Below are 20,673 nucleotides of genomic sequence, written 5' to 3' on the forward strand. Positions count from 1 at the left end.
ATCAATTTCGTCTCAGATCGAAGTGATTGTAATGTGTTCATTGATAATTACTTAAACAATCCTAAAACTGGTTTTGACTGCAAATCGAATAAGAAAAACACCAACATTTTCACCTTAAAGAGCTATACTTTAAACATATGACAAAGCAACACTTTGTTAAATGCAGTAAATTACTTAAATCTTGAATCAAAATCAGATGTGAAACAAAATTATAAAACTGAAATATTAACATTTCTTAGCTTCATTTACAAGTAATACCAACATTTTAAAATATAATTTGATATTAATAATTATTTTCAGTAAAAGGTGTACTGTGTGTAAATGTACCTGTTCACTCTTCTCTTTAAGAGGAGAGTGAACAGGTACATTCTAGGGAAGCAAGCTCCATCTGAGGCCACATCTCAGCTTACCATCAGGCGAGATCGTGGCCTAGCGGTCCCCTATCGCAGCATAAAAAAAAGGTTTTTTTTTTATGAGGGAAATAGCATACAAAAATTATTAAAGATGTAATTTTAAGAAAACATATAGTTGGCCAATCGTCAGAATTAGACCCAATTTAAATTGGACCACAGGAGGCAGGCAATCATCAAAATTGGCTCACCCATTGGATAATAACCCAAAAAAAGAACAGTTTTATTAAATAAATGGATTATATAACCAAATGCTTCTGATTAAATTCGCAGCCAACACCAGAACATTATGTAGCTAATAAAATTCAATAAACACTAACTAATGAGGATAAAAACTAACATCAAAGAACTAAGTATTCAACTAACATTTATTCTGAAACTGATTATAGACATGTCACTGATCAAAATATTCATTCCACTTTTAAGGCTGGTTGCAGAGCTTGACCGACCGTCAGTGCGTACCGTCGGTCCTGACGATACGCATCAACAATTGTATGACTATGACACTAATGCGCATGACAATACGCGTGCGTATGGTCGGTCTAGCTATGAACGGTTTTATGAATTTCAATACATATGACAAGCGCGACTGACGTACGCACTGACGGTCGGTCTAGCTCTGCAACCAGCCTAATAATAATTTATACAATAAATCGAAATTGATGGACAAACGAGTTTCTATATAAAATAAATGTTACCAAAAAATATTAAACACAAGACAAAAGTAAGGGGAATTACTTTTACATGTGCACGAGAAAAATTTGTCACCGATCTTTTTTAAATACAACCTGTGGCTGTAATATCACTATACTGACATTTAAATTAAAAGGCCTCAATAGAAAAAAATACATGTGTCCATCGCTGACGTGGCACAAATCGCACAGTCACATATCGCACACACACACAATGTCAATGCACAACTAACGAGCGTGTCTCGCTAGCGTGAGTTGTCACGCTGGGCCACGCAGAGTAACTTTAGCGTCACAAAAAGTAACATTAGCATCACTTAAAGAAACGTCACGTCACGCAATGTAACTTTACCATCTGAAAGTGACTTGAGAGTCACGCATAGTAACTTTAGCGTCACGTAAAGTAACTTTAACCCCACAAAGCGACACGCACAGTAACTTTTACGTCACGCAGTTACTTTAGCGCCACACGCAAGTTACTTTTACGTCACGCAACGCAACGCAAACGCAACGCAACGCAAACGTCACGTTAACGCAGCCCAAACGCGCACAACGCACAAGTCCCGCTCACAATCCGACGTCACTACGCTGACACACTGCACACACAACACTCGACACTGCACTTCGTCTTGACACACACCGCGGTAACACGACCGCAGTTACGACCGTATCGTGATCACATTACACCGCTGGGACACGACCCACGGATACAGCCTATCTTAGTAGTATCGTGGTCATGTCTTGGTCGTATCGTGGCCGTATCGTTGTCGTATCGCGGTCGTGTCGGTCGGAACGCGCCCGGCCGCACAGGCTCACACAGCGACGCTATCGCGCTCGCTTCCTCGTCGGTGCGCCCGTGGCTGCCGAACGTTGTAATCTCTTTCACTGTAAAATAGATAAAAATTAGGTTAAAATGTGTTTTTATATGTTTAAGTTGTGAAAATCAACAGATAAATGATTCAATTTAAACTGGCTCTTTACTAAATTATCTATATTTTATAGTACTTATTGTGATGAAAAACAATGGATGTCAATGATCTATTTAACATTGATATAACTTAAATTGACATTAGATATTACATTTGATTGAAACTTTGATACTGGTAAAACTGAACTAGGAAACATGTACATATATCTAAAATTGGAAAACATAATACATGCCTAAAAATGCTATGTGGTTTTGAAAAAATACCAAATTCTATTGAAACACATTTTCTTAAATTTCTAAGTAAATGTCCAATATTTTTACCACATACAGAAATGATTTACTTTATTCAACACTACATCAAAATTGTAAATAACATTACCCCAAGATAGCTTCTTTTTCGGCTTCTTAGATTTATTAATAAAAATTATTCGTATATTCATTATGTTTAATCAATTTATACAAAATTCACATTTCAATAGTTGTTCACACATTACTATGTTTTTGTGCGACTATCTCTTTTACAATTTATTCAATTTTTCTTGTTTCAATGTTAACAAAAATACAAAATTACGACTGAATTTATGGAACAGTAACTTTTGTTTGAAAAATTAAAAATGACCATCAAAATTGATATTTTTATATTAAGAAAAACAATAGCACTAAAATATTTGCTATTTTAATATTTTCCGTTAATAAACATTCATTAGGTACGAAGTATTTATTTTAAAAACTTAAATAAATAAAATTTTACAGACAGCACACAACACACACACACATCATAAACTAGATAAAAATCACTATAAATTTGAAGTAATTAACGCCAATCAATTCACATCAGATTATGTATTATAAGAAAAACTTATTTGAAAATGCACTATTTTTACAAAAAAAAAAAAATTCAGAAGTTCCTTTTTAAACCAAATAAATATCGAAACAATATATAAAATACATTGTGGGACGGTAAAATGAAAGAAATATAAAAAAATGCATGTACAGATTTAAAATTTTATAGAAATTGAGTGCATTTTCAAATATTGTGAATTGGGAACATTAGAACATAGCGTTGATCTTCTTTTTGAGTTGGCCGACAGACTGTTGTCCCTTAACTTGCTTCACCGCCGATGTTTCGTGGACGGATTTCATCTAGAAATGTATTGCGGGAGTCAGGAAAGGAATGTAGGTCAAAGTTATACATATTAATTTTATGTTAGATTATGTTGGTGAGTATTTGTAAGAAATTTATAAATTTATGGTAATTACTTGAAAAATGTGTCAGTAATGTACTATTGGGTTTTGTTAGTGTAAAATATGAGATTTGGGATGTACATATTATCATGTTTTTGTTGCTGTGTATAACATACACAAACCTTTTGGTGTTGATTTGTAGCGTGTACGCAGTACGTTGCGGTAGCGGTGCGGTGTCGCTGCGTTTTTTTACGAAACCACCGAGAGTGAAGCATGAGGTAGGTGCGTTTCGACGTCAGAGTGGTACTATTTAGTGTGTTTAGTGTGCGTCGCAGGGTATATACACACCTCATTGGGCGGCGGCTGCGGCGGGTTGGCGGCGCGGCGCTGCACGGAGGGCGAGCGGCGGTCGGCGGGCGGCGCGGGGCGGGGGGCGGGGGGACACTCACCTCGTTGGGCGGCGGCTGCGGCGGGTTGGCGGCGCGGCGCTGCACGGAGGGCGAGCGGCGGTCGGCGGGCGGCGCGGCGGCCGCAGCCCCGCCCGCCTCGGTGATGGCGTGCTTGCGCTGCCGCAGGATCGTCCAGTCGAACGTGTAGTCGTACTGGTAGTTCATCGTGCGGAACAGGATGCGGAACAGCTGCACATAGCAAGTAAACATTCGTTATTCGACCGCTATCACTCATATATTTATAGAAACAATCAGAATGCGACGCACTTATCAACACAAAGGCTTTATAACTATAAAAACTTATAAATTCTATAAAACATAAAAATTATGGGCGTAGCCCATAATTTTGCGAAAAATTTTTTTGGTATTGACTTATTCTTGCAATAAAAATGTAAAAAATATGGCTCCGCTAGAGAATACAATCCCGGGCATGTTTTTCAATCCCGGGATTACGGGATTTTTGATGGGTAATCCCGGGATCCCGGGACTATCCCGGGATCAGCCTTATGTGGGAATTGGGTTCTAACAAAAAAAATTGAAGTATAGTTTCTCAAAATATGTTTTTAATATTGTTAGTTGCAATAATAGGTACTAAAATAAAATAAAAAATATACATCGAAATCAAAAGAACTATTTAGAATTTCGAAAATAGAATCTTAGAAATATCAAAGTATCCAAAATTTTCGTTCAGGGAATCCCCGAAGGGGAATTATTGCCCCGCAATTACACCTAGGTAGGTAATAAATGTCAAGCACAATTTCTGTTTTATGGTAAAAAAAGGCGTCAAAATAATTCGCTTATAAATCTGAGTTTATTACTATGTTGCTGAGATTCACAAGGTCACTCATAACATGACATACTTTGTACACCAAAAAAAATTTCATAATTTATAGATATTAGCCCCGCAACAATAATATTTCGATATGAGGTGATCGAGTTATTCCCCTGTTAGCCCCGTCGGGGAGTTAGAGTTTGAGACCTTAAGCGAAGGGGAATTACCTTATTGAAAAAAAATCCGAGTGGGAAAGTCCCTTCTAACCTCCTACCAGTATAGTTTGTATCCGTATCGTACCTACCTTAGGTTTGTTTTTAATCGTTATATAATTTTATGGTATAATCTAGGCTAGTTCATAGTTAAGGCGCAACGGATCGTAGAATGCAAAATAGAATAGCTGTTTATATATAAATCCCGAAAATACCGGGATTAGCCAGGTACAGTCCCGGGATTTTCGGGATCAGAAAAGGGTCGGGATTGTATTCTCTAGGCTCCGCCCATATTTTTTCCTAAAAAATTCCTGTTACCTACCAAAATCACTTTTTTAAATTAACTATTTTAAACTCAACGTTACTAAAATTACATTTATCTACAGTCTACACTAATATTATAAAGAGGAAAACTTTGTTTGTTTGTTTGTTTGATTTTAATGAATAGGCTCATAAACTACTGGACCGATTTTAAAAAATTCTTTCACCATTCGAAAGCTACATTATCCACAAGTAACATAGGCTAGATTTTATCCCGGAAATCCCACGGGAACGGGAACTATGCGGGTTTTTCTTTGAAAACGCGGGCGAAGCCGCAGGCGGAAAGCTAGTTTAAACATATAGTATGAAAAATGCACATGTAAACATATAAAAAACACAAACCTGTCTGAGGTACATGTAGTCGGGCGACTCATCGAACGTGAGGCCGCGGCAGTAGTTCAAATACATCGCGAACTCGGCGGGGAAGCCCTACAACAATACATTTTTATGAAAAACTTTTTCTTTAGTATAAATATGTTTGTACCAAGTAAAAATACAATTTTCATACAATAACATCGGATAGGATAATACAAAAATGGACGTTTTTAAACGTTCAAAAGAGATATTATTATTTCTATGTTCGTATATTCGTATTGGCATATTTTCAACCAACCTATATTATTAACAATTATTAACAATACCACCAATGTAAGGACCGTCGCAACACCATACTTACCTTGCACAACACCTCAACGGGCGTGGACATTTTCTTTTCGCTGATACGCTCGTACTTTTGCTTCTTTGTGATCGCTTTCAGACCTTGCCATGGCAGCGACCCTCTGAAAATTAAATGTATTATTTTTGAATTTTTTTCTTAAAATACAACATAAAAATTGGCAAAATATAGTAAATAGAAATAATCTGTTTAGTGGGAAAACTAAGGATAAAACAAAAAAATCATCTTTAAACCATTTATAATATACAAGGCGAATTTTAAAGTTCAATAATTTTTTTTATTTGTATTTTTGTAATTTTTTCATTTATTTATACTAATAATTTTCATTTTTATTGCAAATTATTGTGCTATTGCATAGCTTCTATCGCGGGCCTTGAGCGCGGGAACCGATTCGAGAAATTCCGTAACGAAAAAACCTCACGCTCCCCACTCCGACGGGCGGAGGTGTGGCTTGAAGGCATAGCATGCAATAGCGCAACCGCCCCAGTCCCCGAGTGTCACACGTCGTTTTAACTTATGCTCTAATTCAATGAAATACACTCTTATTTCAAAGTCGGTGAATATTGTACTGACCTGTTAAAGTACATGAGCACATATCCAAGCGACTCCATATCGTCACGGCGCGACTGCTCGATGCCGAGGTGAGCGTTAATCGACGCGTATCGAGCCGTACCTGATCAATACACACATTATTATTATAATTGCAAATCGTTTTATAATATTTTACCGTTATTCTCCTGATACAAGCGGAGATAAGTGTAATGAATCATCAATCATCCGGATCTGTTCAGCCGTTATAAGTGTTGTAACTAACAGTTCTTGAATATGAGGAATATAGTCAGTAGTAAATTGTCTGCAGTCAGCTGTCAGTAATAATTTATCTGCAGTCAGTTGTCAGTATTCAATTGTCAGCAGTCTGTCGTGAGTATTAAATTGTCAGCAGTCCGTCGTGAGTCATTAGTCAGTTGTCAGTATTAAATTGTCAGTCGTCAGTTCCCAGTATTAATTTATCTGCAGTCAGTTGCCACTATTCACTTGACACTTGTCACTAATCACTTGTCAGCAATCAATTGTCAGCAATCACTAGTCACTCGTCAGCAACTCACCGGTCAGGTTCTTGTCCTCGCGGTACGAGATGTGCGCTCGCGTGCGCAGATCCCTGTACTTCTTGGCCAGACCGAAGTCGATCATGTACAGCTTGTTGCAATGGCGGCCGATGCCCATCAAAAAGTTGTCCGGCTTGATATCGCGGTGGATGAAACACTTGCAGTGTATGAACTCGACGCGACCGAGCATTTGGTCTACAAAAAAAATATTAATTTGAATAAATGCTAGAGTCACATTCTCAGAGCAATAAAGAATTAATAAATAAATAGATGATGCGATTTTTTGGTAACTGGAAACGGGAGAAAAACATTGCAATGTTATTGATACTAGACACTTTTAAACGTGTGGACTGTGGACGTCGAACGAAGTTGCAATATTTTTTTATTTTATATTTTATAATGATGATCATTTGCTCTGGAAAATTGCAATTAAATATACGCTCACACGAATCGTTTATGGTAAAATAAAATATATTCTGAATGTCATACTATTTTTATTGTTTATTTGATCAATTAATGCATGTATGGTACCACTTCTTTATGGTAGCGCATAAAAGCTTGAAAAGTGAAACGGTGTATGTGTAAACTGTCAAAATGTTTACAAAATAATTGGTTGTTCATCATGTAGCTGTTGTAAAATGACGTAACTTCGCAGGGTTGTACTTAATTTCTACCGTAAATGTTTGCAATAAGGTTAAGTTTTGGTAAATTGTTACGATTGTTTCGTGTGAAATGCTTGGTGTTCTTTTGTAAAGCAATGTATCTATCTCGATTTCCGTGGCACGATGGCACAATACTTATAGTAGATCGATTATTTTTACCGTTAACTAACAGATATTACATCTATTATCACCTCTAGATTTAACATTAAATAGAAAAAAAAATGCGCTTATAAAAGCAGAGACAAAACCAGTCATTTATTAAATCTGAACGCAACTAAAACGTATCATTAGTATATGTACTGCATTAATATTGAAAATGCAACACGTAAGGTACAGCAAAACAAGTACACACACATCAATATCAAGAACTTAAAAACCTTCGTTTAAGTTATATTTCGTGTCATATTAGAAACTAGCTTACCGCCAGCGGCTTCGCCCGCTTTGTCTAAAACTTAATAAATTATATACTAAAACCTTCCTCTTGAATTTCTAATTAAAAACAACCGCATCAAAATCCGTTGCGTAGTTTTAAAGATTTAAGCATGCATTTTATACTATGTAGTAGTGTATAATATTAACAAAATTTATAAACAAGCATCTTACATTATATTATTTAACCAAAGCTATAGTTTACAAAAGCTTTGGATTCTACATTGGCATATTATAAAATGTTGTGAAATCAAGGCACAGTTAGTGTGACCAAACATAAACGAAAGCACAAAAAAAGTCAAAAGGAAATGACTCAGCGCGATGGCTTGCATTCACTGTTCACAAATACCGATAAAATTATTTGTGATGCATCTCTAGTGAACAAGTTTAAATGACCATAAATAAAAAAGGCACCTAATTTAAATACATTATTGTTTGACTTGTGGTACTCAGTTCAAATGGTAAAAAGATATAAGCAATTGTATAATTATTACTAAATAAACTTTGCTAAAAGTTTCTAAGCAACAACTTTTCAACTTATGCGTCATTTTTTTAAAGAGCGTGTGTACCGAGCACACCTGTCAGAAGTGAAACATCTTTGGCAAGATTCAGAGATACCAAAAATCGTAGCCTTACTCCATGACGTGACGGTATAGCCATGACGCGACCTTGAAATTTTCCTCTCAACGCGCCTAAAGAAGTTTCACTTCAAAAATCTTCATCTTGACTTACAATTTATTTACGATAGCACCTACAACAGAGCTTATAAATTGAAGAATCATTGTATTTTCGGTTCGTTTGTTTCATAAGCAAAAAAAAAACAAACAAAATCAAATATCCAAGGCATGCAAATGTGCTTCACAATAACATTGGGCTCGGATTAGGCGACTCACCTTGAATGTCCGATTTTTTTTGAATTTGTGAATAAAATGGTCAATTAAACATTTTAAACCCTTGGTAACTGATAAAAACTATGTTATGACGATTCAAAAGTACTTCTAGAAAGTCTAATTGAATAAATATTTGAGTTTTAAAACCTGCTTAGGTCTACGAAAATTTTGATCATGTTAGGGCCCTCATTTTTAGATTTTACTTCAAGTACCATTTGGATCTTAAACATATAAAAAAAAAATTCAAATCTAATTCAATATTTCAATTAGATTTCTTAATTATATACATTTAACTAGCTGTGCCGTGCGGTTTCACACGCATTGCTCCGCTCCTGTTGGTCTTAGCATGATGATATATTATAGCCTTCATCGATAAATGAGCTGTCTAGCACCGAGAGAATTTTTCAAATCGGACCAGAAGTTCCTGAGATTAGCGCGTTCAAACAAACAAAATCTTAAGCTTAATAATATCATAGTAATATAGTATTATAGTATAGTATAGAATATGGATACTAATAGTATTTTGTTATTCATGTCATTTTGTATGTTGTGAGTAGTTTTCTGTGGTAAGATTTTGCCCAAATTACTCCAATTACCATAATTATAAACATCAAAGCCCACAACGACAGGCACTAGCTAGCTAAATAATTTAAAAAAAAATCACGCAAAAGCAAATTCCGTTGCCGACCGGTGTCCTTACTACGTCACTTCCGCTGACATTGCGCTTGCGCAGGTGAACGCGTGTGGGAGACATCTTATGCACGACTATGGTTTATCAATTGCGATTTAAATCTACATACTAATAAAGCTGAAGAGTTTCTTTGTACACGCTAATCTCAGAAACAACTACACCGATTTCATTTACATTTTCCAATGTTGGACAAATTCGTGAACCCTGAGTGCCAAAGCAAATAAATAATAATTTTCATTTCCGAACTGTAACTCATTTTGTTGGTAACACTTTAGTTATAAAACAAAAATCATAATTTTTGTTTTTTGCGTTTAATTTATTAATTTAGATAACAAACGTCTTGCGTGTTAAGTTTTCTGTTAAATTGACATTCTATATTTCAAGTACTTTGAATGAACCTAAATGATTAGGCCGGTTGCAGAGCTTGACCGACCATCAGTGTGTACGTCAGTCGCGCTTGTCATATGTATGGAAATTCATAAAACCGTTCATAGCTAGACCGACCATACGCACGCGTATTGTCATGCGCATTAGTGTCATAGTCATACAATTGTTGATGCGTATCGTCAGGACCGACGGTACGCACTGACGGTCGGTCAAGCTCTGCAACCAGCCTTAATGTTCATGTATATATGTGTCATATGGCTGAATTTATTATTTTAAATGTACGAGATAAAATGCACTTAATCGATGACATTTCATATTCAACTAATTAATAGGCTCATTAATTTATTACATTAATAAATGCACTTATAATGATTTAGGTATTAGCATTTAGCACAAAATAAAGCCGGCTCCTCACGTACCTACCGCAAGGAGCAATATTGGATCAATCTCGGTGTCACGGCGATAATTTCAGCTGTTCTCTAAATTGCCCCTGCTTATAAATTTATATATTGCCCCTGCTTGCCTATACATATTACAATTGAGGAGCAAATTAAGGGTGCAATTCCAATATTGCCCCTGCTGCAGGTACGTGAGCAGCCGGCTTTAGATGACCCAATTCAAAATCAAATGCAACAATATTAATGTAGAGAATCATTTGGTTGCCAAGCAACACCCCTGTTGACGAAAATAATCCATAATCGAAACTGAATAAGTTTCATAACATGTCGCATTCCTAATTATTTTATTGGGAAACGATAAAAATTCTATTGGGATTTACTGTTTCTTTTACAATTTAGAATTTATACTGCATTGTTATTTATACAATTTAAATGTTTAACTCTAATTAAGACGCGTGCAAAATTTACACTACAGACTTATAAACCTTATAAGTATTGCTTTTTTTTTTCTTTTAAAAGTACAATTTCCAAAACCCACTCATGAGCAAATCACTTTTATTGCAATGTTAAAAATAGTACAAATAAATAATAATAAATTTGGAAATACTAAAACGTGAAGTGGTAAATAAATTATCATTTTCCCCATTTTTACGATTCAACGTCCCTTTCAAACATTGTTTACTTGAACAAACAAATGTTTGTGTGAAATCCAACTGACCTGCCAGCATCAGCACCGTCTTGATGGTGAACTGCCTGGAGCAGAAGTTGAACAGATCCTCGAGGGACGGGCCGAGCAGGTCCATCACGAGGATGTTGTGGTCGCGCTCGTAACCGTACCATCTGTGTACATTTGAAGCATTAATCAATTGATTTTTTTTCATTAAGCTAATTATTTTTTAACAAACAACCAAATCGTTTATAACTAACCAATTTAAATGGAAAGAAATTGGAGACACCAGCTTACAAATAAAATATGTCATAATTATCAAAATTGTTTCACCCAGTCTAAGGTTGAAACAAAAAAGAGGATAGTTGACACTAAGGACATATTAGAAATAAATTATAATTTAGAAATAATTTAAATATAATTTGTAGATGAATCATTTTGAAAGTGCAGTGAAATCAGCTATCTAAATTAGTTATGTAACAAATGTAATTTTAAGATTAGCAAATGTATATATTTAAATATTTTTTTTGTTAGTTCCTAGGAATTGAAAGATTTTACCCTCCAAAGAAGTTCAGATACACACTCTTTCACATAAAAAATGTATGAAAATAGCTAGTTCTTGATTTTATAATTAAAAAAATCAAATATTTGTAATGTACATTAATAAATTGATAATATAATTCGATAACACAATAATTAACTTACAATGCCAATTTTATGAATATCAAATGTATTTATAGTTACGAAAATAACAGGGCTCGGAAACCGGTTTAAATTCTTAACCGGTTTCGGTCATTGACCCCAAACCGAAATTGATTTAGGTTAAAGGTTGCACTTTACCGGTTTTTACCGGTTTATGCGAAATACCGGTTTTTCATTAATATTGGTTTTGGTGGTGAAAATTAACCGGTTAAAACCAAGTTACTTAAGGATCCTCGGCCCCCGCTACCCTCGCTCGACGGGCCTGGACGTTGCGAAGTCATTTAGTTACAAAATTCTTAATCGCACTCAAGTTCGCAATTTTAGTTTATATTTGAAATTTGAATTTGATAACTAGATTTCCGCCCGCGGCTTCGCCCGCGTTTGCAAAGGAAAACCCGCATAGTTCCCGTTCCCGTGGGATTTCCGGGATAAAAACTATCCTATGTGTTAATCCAAGTTACCCTCTATATGTGTGCTAAACATCCATACATCCATACATCTATACTTACAAACTATATTTTAGAATAGAATATATTAGATACTAGCTTCCGCCCGCGACTCCGTCCGCGCGGAAAAATTAAGATTTATTTTTTTCCACGTATTTTTCCGGGATAAAAAGTATCCTATTTTATGCCTAGGATAATAAGGTATAATTATACCAAGTTTCATCGAAATCGAACCGTTAGTTTTCACGTGATGCCTGAACATACAGACAGACAAAAAAATTTTTAATCACAATATATTTGGGTTTGGTATCGATCCAGTAACACCCCCTGGTATTTATTTTTTAAATATTTTCAATGTACAGAATTGACCCTTCTACAGATTTATTATATGTATAGATATTAGATTCACTATATCTTGTGGCAAGCGTTAAAAAATGAGGCAAAAATAATAAAGGAATTAACCGGTTAATTTGGGTGTCAAAACCGTTTGTGCAGAAGTAACCGGTAACCTTAATCATTTGGGTTACTTATAAACAGTTCACTTGTTTAACCGGTAAATGAAGGAACGATATATTTACCGGTATATAATCTAAATTAACCGCTCTTTTCAAACCGGTTCCGAGCCCTGGAAAATAAATATATAGTACAAGTACCTTATATGAGGTATGCCTATGCCCCCTTGGAGCATTTTATATACACGGCTCTCATATAGAAGCTGTGGGTGGCGCGCTTTCATAGACTCCACCTTGACTGCGACTTCCTGTGACAAAAAAGAACTACTATGTCATATACAAATACATATTTAAATGATTATTATTGAAGTTGTTATGTTAAGTAACTAGCTTACCGCCCGCGGCTTCGCCCGCTTCGTCTAAAACCTAATAAATTATATACTAAAACCTTCCTCTTAAATCACTCTATCTATTAAAAAAACCGCATCAAAGTCCGTTGCATAGTTTTAAATATTTAAGCATACAAAGGGATATAGGGACAGAGAAAGCGACTGTGTTTTATACTATGTAGTGATTATTGATAATTTTATAAAAAAGTACCTGTAGTAAGATTTAAAATGTTTTAAGCTCAATAATTTTGGGCTATTAGTGTCCAGAAACCAATGTTCTTTTACATTAAAAATAAATTATCACTTTATAGATAAATGTAAAAGAATTCAAACAGCTTTTAAGAGAAACATAATGACTGCAAATATATTAATACCAATATATAACGAAATACACTTGAATTGTAGTATAAACTAGCTGTGCCCTGCGGTTTTACCTGCAGTGCTCCGCTCCTGTTGGTCTTAGCTGATGATATATAGCCTATAGCCTTCCTCGATAAATGGGCTAATTCTAACACTGTAAGTATTATTCAAATTAGACCAGTAGTTCCTGAGATTAGCGCTTTCAATCAAACTATTAAGCTTTATAATATTAGTATAGATTACATAAAACTCCTAGGCATAATTATTAGAGGCTATAGGCATATGTATGAGGGACCTTGAGGACCTTAGAATTCAGACCACTAGCCAAATAATGATACTTATTTTCATATCTTTACATATTATTACTGAAGAATAACAGTAGTGGATAATAATAAATAATCATTATTAATATACATTTTCATTTCTCTATTAAAATTTAGCTGCCAATTTCAACAAAATTATGTGGCATTACACCATTTTAAACTTAAATTATACGGACTAAGGATACTTTCCTACAAGCAATTAGGTACTAGCAACAATAGTATTTTGGAATCGTTTATCAGTGTTTCATTCTTTCACTTTAAATTTCATAAACTTATAGACGAAAGGGTTTATTTTAGGTTTGAAGTTAAATTTATATCAAACTTGCGGTCCGCCCCAGCTTCGCCCGTGGTACATGTTTACGTTTTCTCTACATAAGATCCATCCTCGTACTTCAAGAAATATAATAAAAAAAGAATTATCGAAATTGGTTCAGCTGTTCTCGAGTTATGCGCTTACTAACACATTTTGCGATTCATTTTTATATATAAGATTATTTCCTTTAAAACATAATAATAGCACAGAATGGATATCAATACATATATAATTGAAGTATAAATGGATTAAATTGTAAAATTCACAAAGCAAAACAGTCAAAATCTATAATCACATACAAAGGCATTGAAAAGCCTTGCCACTCTATTGTTACAGCATAAGATGATGAAAACATTACGAAATTGATCCTAGCATGTTCCTTCATGTTTTAAAAAGACATATCAAAATAAAAAGTCAGATATTGTTATTCATCCATACATTTACAACGGCACAAACTAGCATCAAAGATGTGTAGAAAAAAGCTACAGCAATCCATTCATTACAATATATTTTGATCATTTCAATTCCTTTTTGGATATTTTCTAAATGAATAAAAAACATCATACGGGTTGGCTTTAGAAACTTGCGGCACGAATTTCGGCGTGATTTTAATTTTTTTCGATCGATAATAATGCCCCGGAACATACATTAGCGGCTTTTCGTGCGGAAACTTGTAATTACAGAGAAATCTTAATTTTAATTTTTGAGGTTATGTTCAAAATTGTTTGAGTTGCATTGACAAAACTACCTACAAGAATTGTGTTTGAAAGAGATAACAAATGTCAAAATGTACATTAAAAACCATAGTTCCTTCATAGTTCATTCAAAAGCATGTTGCTGAGGGACAACAATTCATACGGATTATTGGCGAGTAGTATATGATTGGGGCAACATGGGTATGTTTTTAAAAAAGTTAATCACTCAGACCCAGACAACCCATTTGCATTTGTTGCCCCTGATGGGACTCATACTCAAAGAATTGAGTCCCAGTGGCGTGTTGTATAGAGATTTTTTAAACTATAACCACCCAAACTTTGATGATATTATTAAAGAATATAACATGTGGAGACGCTGATTTGAAAAAAATAAAATTGATCCATTCATTGCCCTTGTAAATTGTATCAAACATGTATAATTAAAAAAAATGTTTTTTTTATTGTATGTACATTGCACACAAATTGTTAGTAACAGAACCGAATCTGTCCACCCCGACTCCACGTGGTACTTGTCTGTCATACACTAGAGTGTATTAAAAAAGTCGGAGGCGCGGAGGAGCGTGGCGCCGAAGCTACAAAGGCGAGTGAAGACTCCTGCCTGCAACGAGGTACACGGGGGCAAGCGCCACGTTCTGCAGCGCCGGAGCAGTCAAGAAAGCCCATAATCTTCAGTATATTTCTAACTACATTTCACTACATAGTACAAAACAAAGTCGCTTTTTCTGTCCCTATTTGCCTATGTCCCTTTGTATGCTTAAATCTTTAAAACTATGCAACGGATTATGATGCGGTTTTTTTTAATAGATAGAGTGATTTAAGAGGAAGGTTTTAGTATATAATTTATTAGGTTTTAGACAAAGCGGGCGAAGCCGCGGGCGGTAAGCTAGTATAAATATAAATTCAAAAAAAAAATAGAAGGGGGGGTTTCCGCACCCCCCCACTTCACAGGGGGTCTCCCCTTACCTCCCCCCTCCCTTTCCCTCCCCTACCCCCCCTTAATTCGTGCCGCAAATTTCTAAAGAAATACCCATCATACAGTGAACACTACAATATTTAGTAAGATTCATATACAGGAGATTGCACAATAACAAGTCCTTGAGCTCAAACTTTTTCTCAATTCAATTGTTCCACATATTTAATACATGCAAAACCATTGCAATGTGAAAGTTTTTAATGAATCATATTACCAGCATATGGAATAGATACAAAAAACCCGTTTCGGGGCAGTTATAGCTTGTAAACATATAATTATCGCAAAGTAAACGAAAACGCAATATAACTAGGTACGTCTAGTATAAACGATCGATAAGTATCAAAAATGTAAATTAGTGCTGACCTACTAATTGCTTCATGTATTTATACAAACTTTGCCTGTAACATGGTTTTTATAATAATTATGAGTTTCATACACTGAACACTTGATACAAGATGATGTGCGTTAATAAATAAGGGCATATGTATGAAGGGACAATAAAATCGAACGCGTTTTATGTACCTACGAAGGTTTCGAATTACGAAGCTGTAGCCCTACGCAGATTTATTAGTAAAATATAGAGATAGATTTAGTAGACAACAATTACTATGATCATATCAATTCTTCGCCCAGAAAACCGTAGGTAGTCAGACAATAATTCAATGGACGACTGATTTTTAAAAACGTGATGGTGTCGTCAAGTGTATACGAAAATATGACATTTAGAACATAGATTACCTCTCCATCTGATGTGCTTATTGCTAAGAAGATATCTCCGAAGCTTCCACCGCCGATTTTGCGGACAATTTTGTATCTCTCAGCTATTAAAATAGATTTCCTGGTTATCAACAGGCGTTCGAACGTCGCCATTTTCTCTTGTCTTCATCACTTGCTGTCACTACAATTGTTAAAACTTTTCGCGCGGGCACGAAAATACACTGAGACACGGAAAAAATTTGTCTTTTTAATTGTTTTAAACACAAAACACTGCAGATAAACTACGATACGCCTATGAAATCCATTTTGTGGCGATTACTAAAAAGGTGTCGTCAGCTTATTCTCGTGACGTCACAATGGCAGTGATACCAGACAGCGAAAGTGAAAATGCCAAAACAAAATCTACCATAAACTACCAAGCAAGTTTAGAGTCTGTCTAAAAAGTCAGTTTACATGGGTAATTTAAGTAGAAATTTAAAAACTTATACTGGTAACCCTGCAGGTGCTGTCAAAATTGTAAATTATAACCTAGCTTTTCTCAATTTTATTTAGATTTTCCTGTTTAATATTCGTATAAAATGCCAAAACCTTTGAGCAGTAGTGCGAGGGATATAATTTACAAGGTTATTAAGTTTTGTCAGCGTAAAAAAGCAGAACAAAGAGATTTGGTGAACAAAAACAAAGTTACAGAAAGAGTATCCGCCATGACCGGTATGTAACACTAGTTGATACTTGTATTTATTTAATTTTTTTTTCTTGTAATTTATATGTAATTAAGTACTAAAATGTGCAAAGGTGTGATCGTTTGTTTATTTGTTTCCTTACACAGAATATGATTTTTCAGGTGTTTCAAGAGTGACTTTTGCTCGTATTAAAAAAGAAGCTAGCGTAAATAACGGAGTATGGCGCACGCCTGGAAAAGGTCGTGGTTCAAAAAATGGACGCCCTTTGAAAATCAATTTGGATGACTTTGATAAATTCAATTCAATTTCTAATTGCATTGACTCTGCTTTGTTTTGTTTATGCAAGTCAAAGTTAATAAATGTATGTAATGTAATGTGTACATTATGCTCTGAAGTGTTTTTTTATTTGTTGACTTTTCCTGTAATCCTGTACCTACCTCAAATATTTTTTTAATCACTTATCATTTTTAATATTTTTATCAAATTTTAATATAAAATATATTTTTATTCTAATGTATCTAGATTGTACGTATAAACTATACATTATTTGCAGTGTTGCTAGGTTGAGTTTTAAAATTACCCTTTAAATTACCCATGTAAACTGACTTTTTAGACAGACTATACCTATCAATAATTTACTAATTTATTTTGTAGTAGGTATATAACTAATCGTAGCATTGATTGCAATATGTACCTATTACATTTGCTTCGTGTTTAATATTACTCACAATCACAATATTCCAATCGTGTTACATTCAATGTTCTACACAAACAACACAACTTCTACGAATTAGATTAGGTGGGTATATGACCATGACGACAAGCATGTTTGGACTTGCTCAGTCAACAGACCCTTCATACTATATAACTATGTATATGATATTATATTACTATAGTGCCCTCGTAGGACTTTATTGACATTAAAATTAATCAGAAAATTGTAAGAAAATAATTCGAAAGACAATATTCTAAATTTTAATATCAAAGCTTTGTTAATAAACCTGCGTCATATTATATGCAAAAATAGGAACGCTACGAAGATGCTGCTTTAAAACTTAGTTAGAGCAAAAAAATGGCGCACAGATTTTGTTCGTGGTGTCTCCTCCATACGTAGTTATAGTATCTCAATGTATTGATCATCATTGACAAAGTATTGTACTTAATGTTGCCATATTGTGTGCTTTCTTCCACCGTTTAACAATATTATAGAAATAATCGTGTATTACGCTATATTCTTTTATTTTCATTTGGAAATAAAATAAAATTTTATTAAATGGTATTTTCTAGTGTTTGATTTTACGCCAGTATTATACATTTAGGGATTTAAGACTTTTTAACGGATATTAAACGCGTCTCCCCGTGACCACGCTCGCTGTAAAGTGTTCGAAACGTCGGGAAAATAATATAATGAATAAATTGCGTTTAAAATCCGTTAAAAGGTCTTTAATTTTTATAAAATGACTAAAAAAACAAATTTATTTTATTTATTATTTTTATTTTATTCTTTAGTAGTTACAACTAAACAGAATAGATACTAAAATATACAAAAATTCAGATTGTATGTTCTGCTGTGTATTATTTTTTGTATGATCTTGTCGTAAACTTGAAACCGATTTTCATATTTTTTTTAATTCAGAAGAGTATACTTCCATGGTCATTGGATACAGTCTTGTAGTTTTCGTTTTTTATTAATTGCAATTAAACGACACTGAATTAATTAATCATTCGCTTTCAGTGACCTACTATATATTTAAAAAAAAAATTTAACTCAAATGATGGATTTTTTCACAAGTTATAGTGTTTTCAGGTTTCACACATGACGGACAGGAAAATTTTTTGACCTATTTCGGTGTTTTTTTCCAATTCTATTGAAGTAAATCAATTTTTAAAAAGTATGGGATTAATCTCCATTAAATTATCTCGACAATAGTATGCAAAATATCTTGATTCCGTGAACTAACAAGGCTATAATAATAAAAATAGCTGCAAAAATGAGGCGAAAAAAATTTTTCGATCGTAAAGCACTCTCTGATGCTTCGCATCGTCGTGCAATATATTATTATAATGAATTAAATAATGTCAAGTGGAAAATCGTCAAATGCAGAAAAAATTACATATCTTGATTATACTTTCTATAAGTTAGCTTGTCTATAACGCACTCCACCAGCAGTACCTATTATTCAGGTCTGAAGTATTGAATACATTTAAGATTATAAGAATTTATTATAATACTAGCTTAAATAAATTTTGTGTACCTATTGGGAGATATGAGAATCGGCGAACATCTATTTTTTATACCTCTTAATAAGAAGAGTGGCAGAAGAATGTTTGCCGAGACAGCTAGTATTGTATAAAAATCCCCTTGGAATCCTTAATCATATAAATTTATAAAGAATAGAAAAAATTCGATCACGAGGCGGGACTCGAACCCGCATCCTTCGCGCCATTCCGGGGCGGATGCCTAACCAACTCAGCCACTCATGACCCGCCTGAGCAATCGAATTTATTCTATTCTTTCAGTTTTATGTGTCTTAAGGGACACACCGCGCGCCATCTATTGAGATGATTTAACAACCATCTCAACCAATAGAAGCACTTTTCAGTGAATACAAATTACAATATTGTAACGATGGAACACGACCTTTTCTTGAATTTATATTTTTTTGGTTTTTATGGCATTCAAATGCTTTATAAATATAAATTTATAAAGAATAGAAAAAAAATTTTTTCTATTCTTTATCCTAATCCTAAGAACTTCCATTTTATAACCTTGTGACTAATAAGTAGATGTTGTAAAAACATTCAGAGGTATCGCCATAAAGTCAGTGAAATTCTTAAAATAAATACAATTTCCTCATTCATAAAATTGTATATTATTTGTTTTTAAAAACACGACCATATTCGGGCTTTCGAAAGTCAGGATACGTCAAATAGACAGAAGTGCGCTAATTTTGTAAATATTATGAACTCACCTCTCCATTTCCTACGTTTATAGCCAAATAAATATCACCAAATGATCCACCACCAATTTTTTGCGTAATTTTGTATTTTCTAGACACTGTTTGGTCAGCTGTGCCCAGTCCAGACATAAAATATGACATTTTTAATATTTTGTTTATTTTCTTCAAAAATAAATAATATTATACAACAGCACTGAGACGAAACATAAAAACTAATAAAATATTTGATTCTGACGGGTAAACATTTCTGTGGTTATTTTAATTCAGTTTCTATTAAGTTTGTTTATAAATGGAAAAATAAATAAAATATTAGGTACTAGGTACTCCATGTAAATATAGTGCTTTTCAAATCCATTAATCATATTTGTTATTTGAATGTTGAATGTTGTTGTCACTTGTCACGTCTTGTTGTCATTTGTCAGTCTGACAATATATTGATAAGGTTGGATATGGGTATTTTATCCGTGTGTTAACCACCACAGAGTACTTTTATATATATAGTTAACCACTTTAAAAAAAAAGTAAAGAAAGAAATGTTTTCCAAAATTAAGAATAAATAAAATTAATTCAAAATAATACAATTATTGTATTGCATTGCAACACTAGACAGTTTAGATTGTATTTCGGACTATTGAAGCGGTCGCGACCGCGACAAATGACAATAGCACAATAATATTTACGTTCAAAAATTATTGAATATCAAAGTTTATTTAAAAAGAGACCGGACATGACGTGACATGACTTCATTGTACTTACAATTTAGCTTA

General features: G+C 34.1%; 1 protein-coding gene across 2 annotated transcripts; it reads right to left on the reverse strand.

Moving 5' to 3' along the window:
- Window positions 1-1,047: 1,047 nt before the first annotated feature.
- Window positions 1,048-16,642, reverse strand: LOC123702958 (casein kinase I-like). 2 transcript variants are annotated; one of them, XM_045650821.1, is made up of 9 exons: window positions 16,285-16,642; window positions 12,674-12,780; window positions 10,924-11,045; window positions 6,749-6,943; window positions 6,216-6,315; window positions 5,643-5,745; window positions 5,309-5,395; window positions 3,662-3,850; window positions 1,048-1,984 (listed from the first exon to the last, which is right to left on the reverse strand). In XM_045650821.1, the coding sequence occupies exons 1-9, from the start codon at window positions 16,414-16,416 to the stop codon at window positions 1,982-1,984; spliced, it is 1,038 nt and encodes a 345-aa protein (XP_045506777.1). In that variant the 5' UTR covers window positions 16,417-16,642; the 3' UTR covers window positions 1,048-1,981. The 2 variants fall into 2 exon arrangements, with proteins under 2 accessions (XP_045506777.1, XP_045506778.1); XM_045650822.1 differs by lacking the exon at window positions 1,048-1,984 and adding an exon at window positions 3,059-3,170.
- Window positions 16,643-20,673: the final 4,031 nt, after the last annotated feature.

Source organism: Colias croceus, chromosome 24 (genome assembly GCF_905220415.1).
Source record: "Colias croceus chromosome 24, ilColCroc2.1".
In the NCBI taxonomy this organism is placed as follows: Eukaryota; Metazoa; Arthropoda; class Insecta; order Lepidoptera; family Pieridae; genus Colias; species Colias croceus.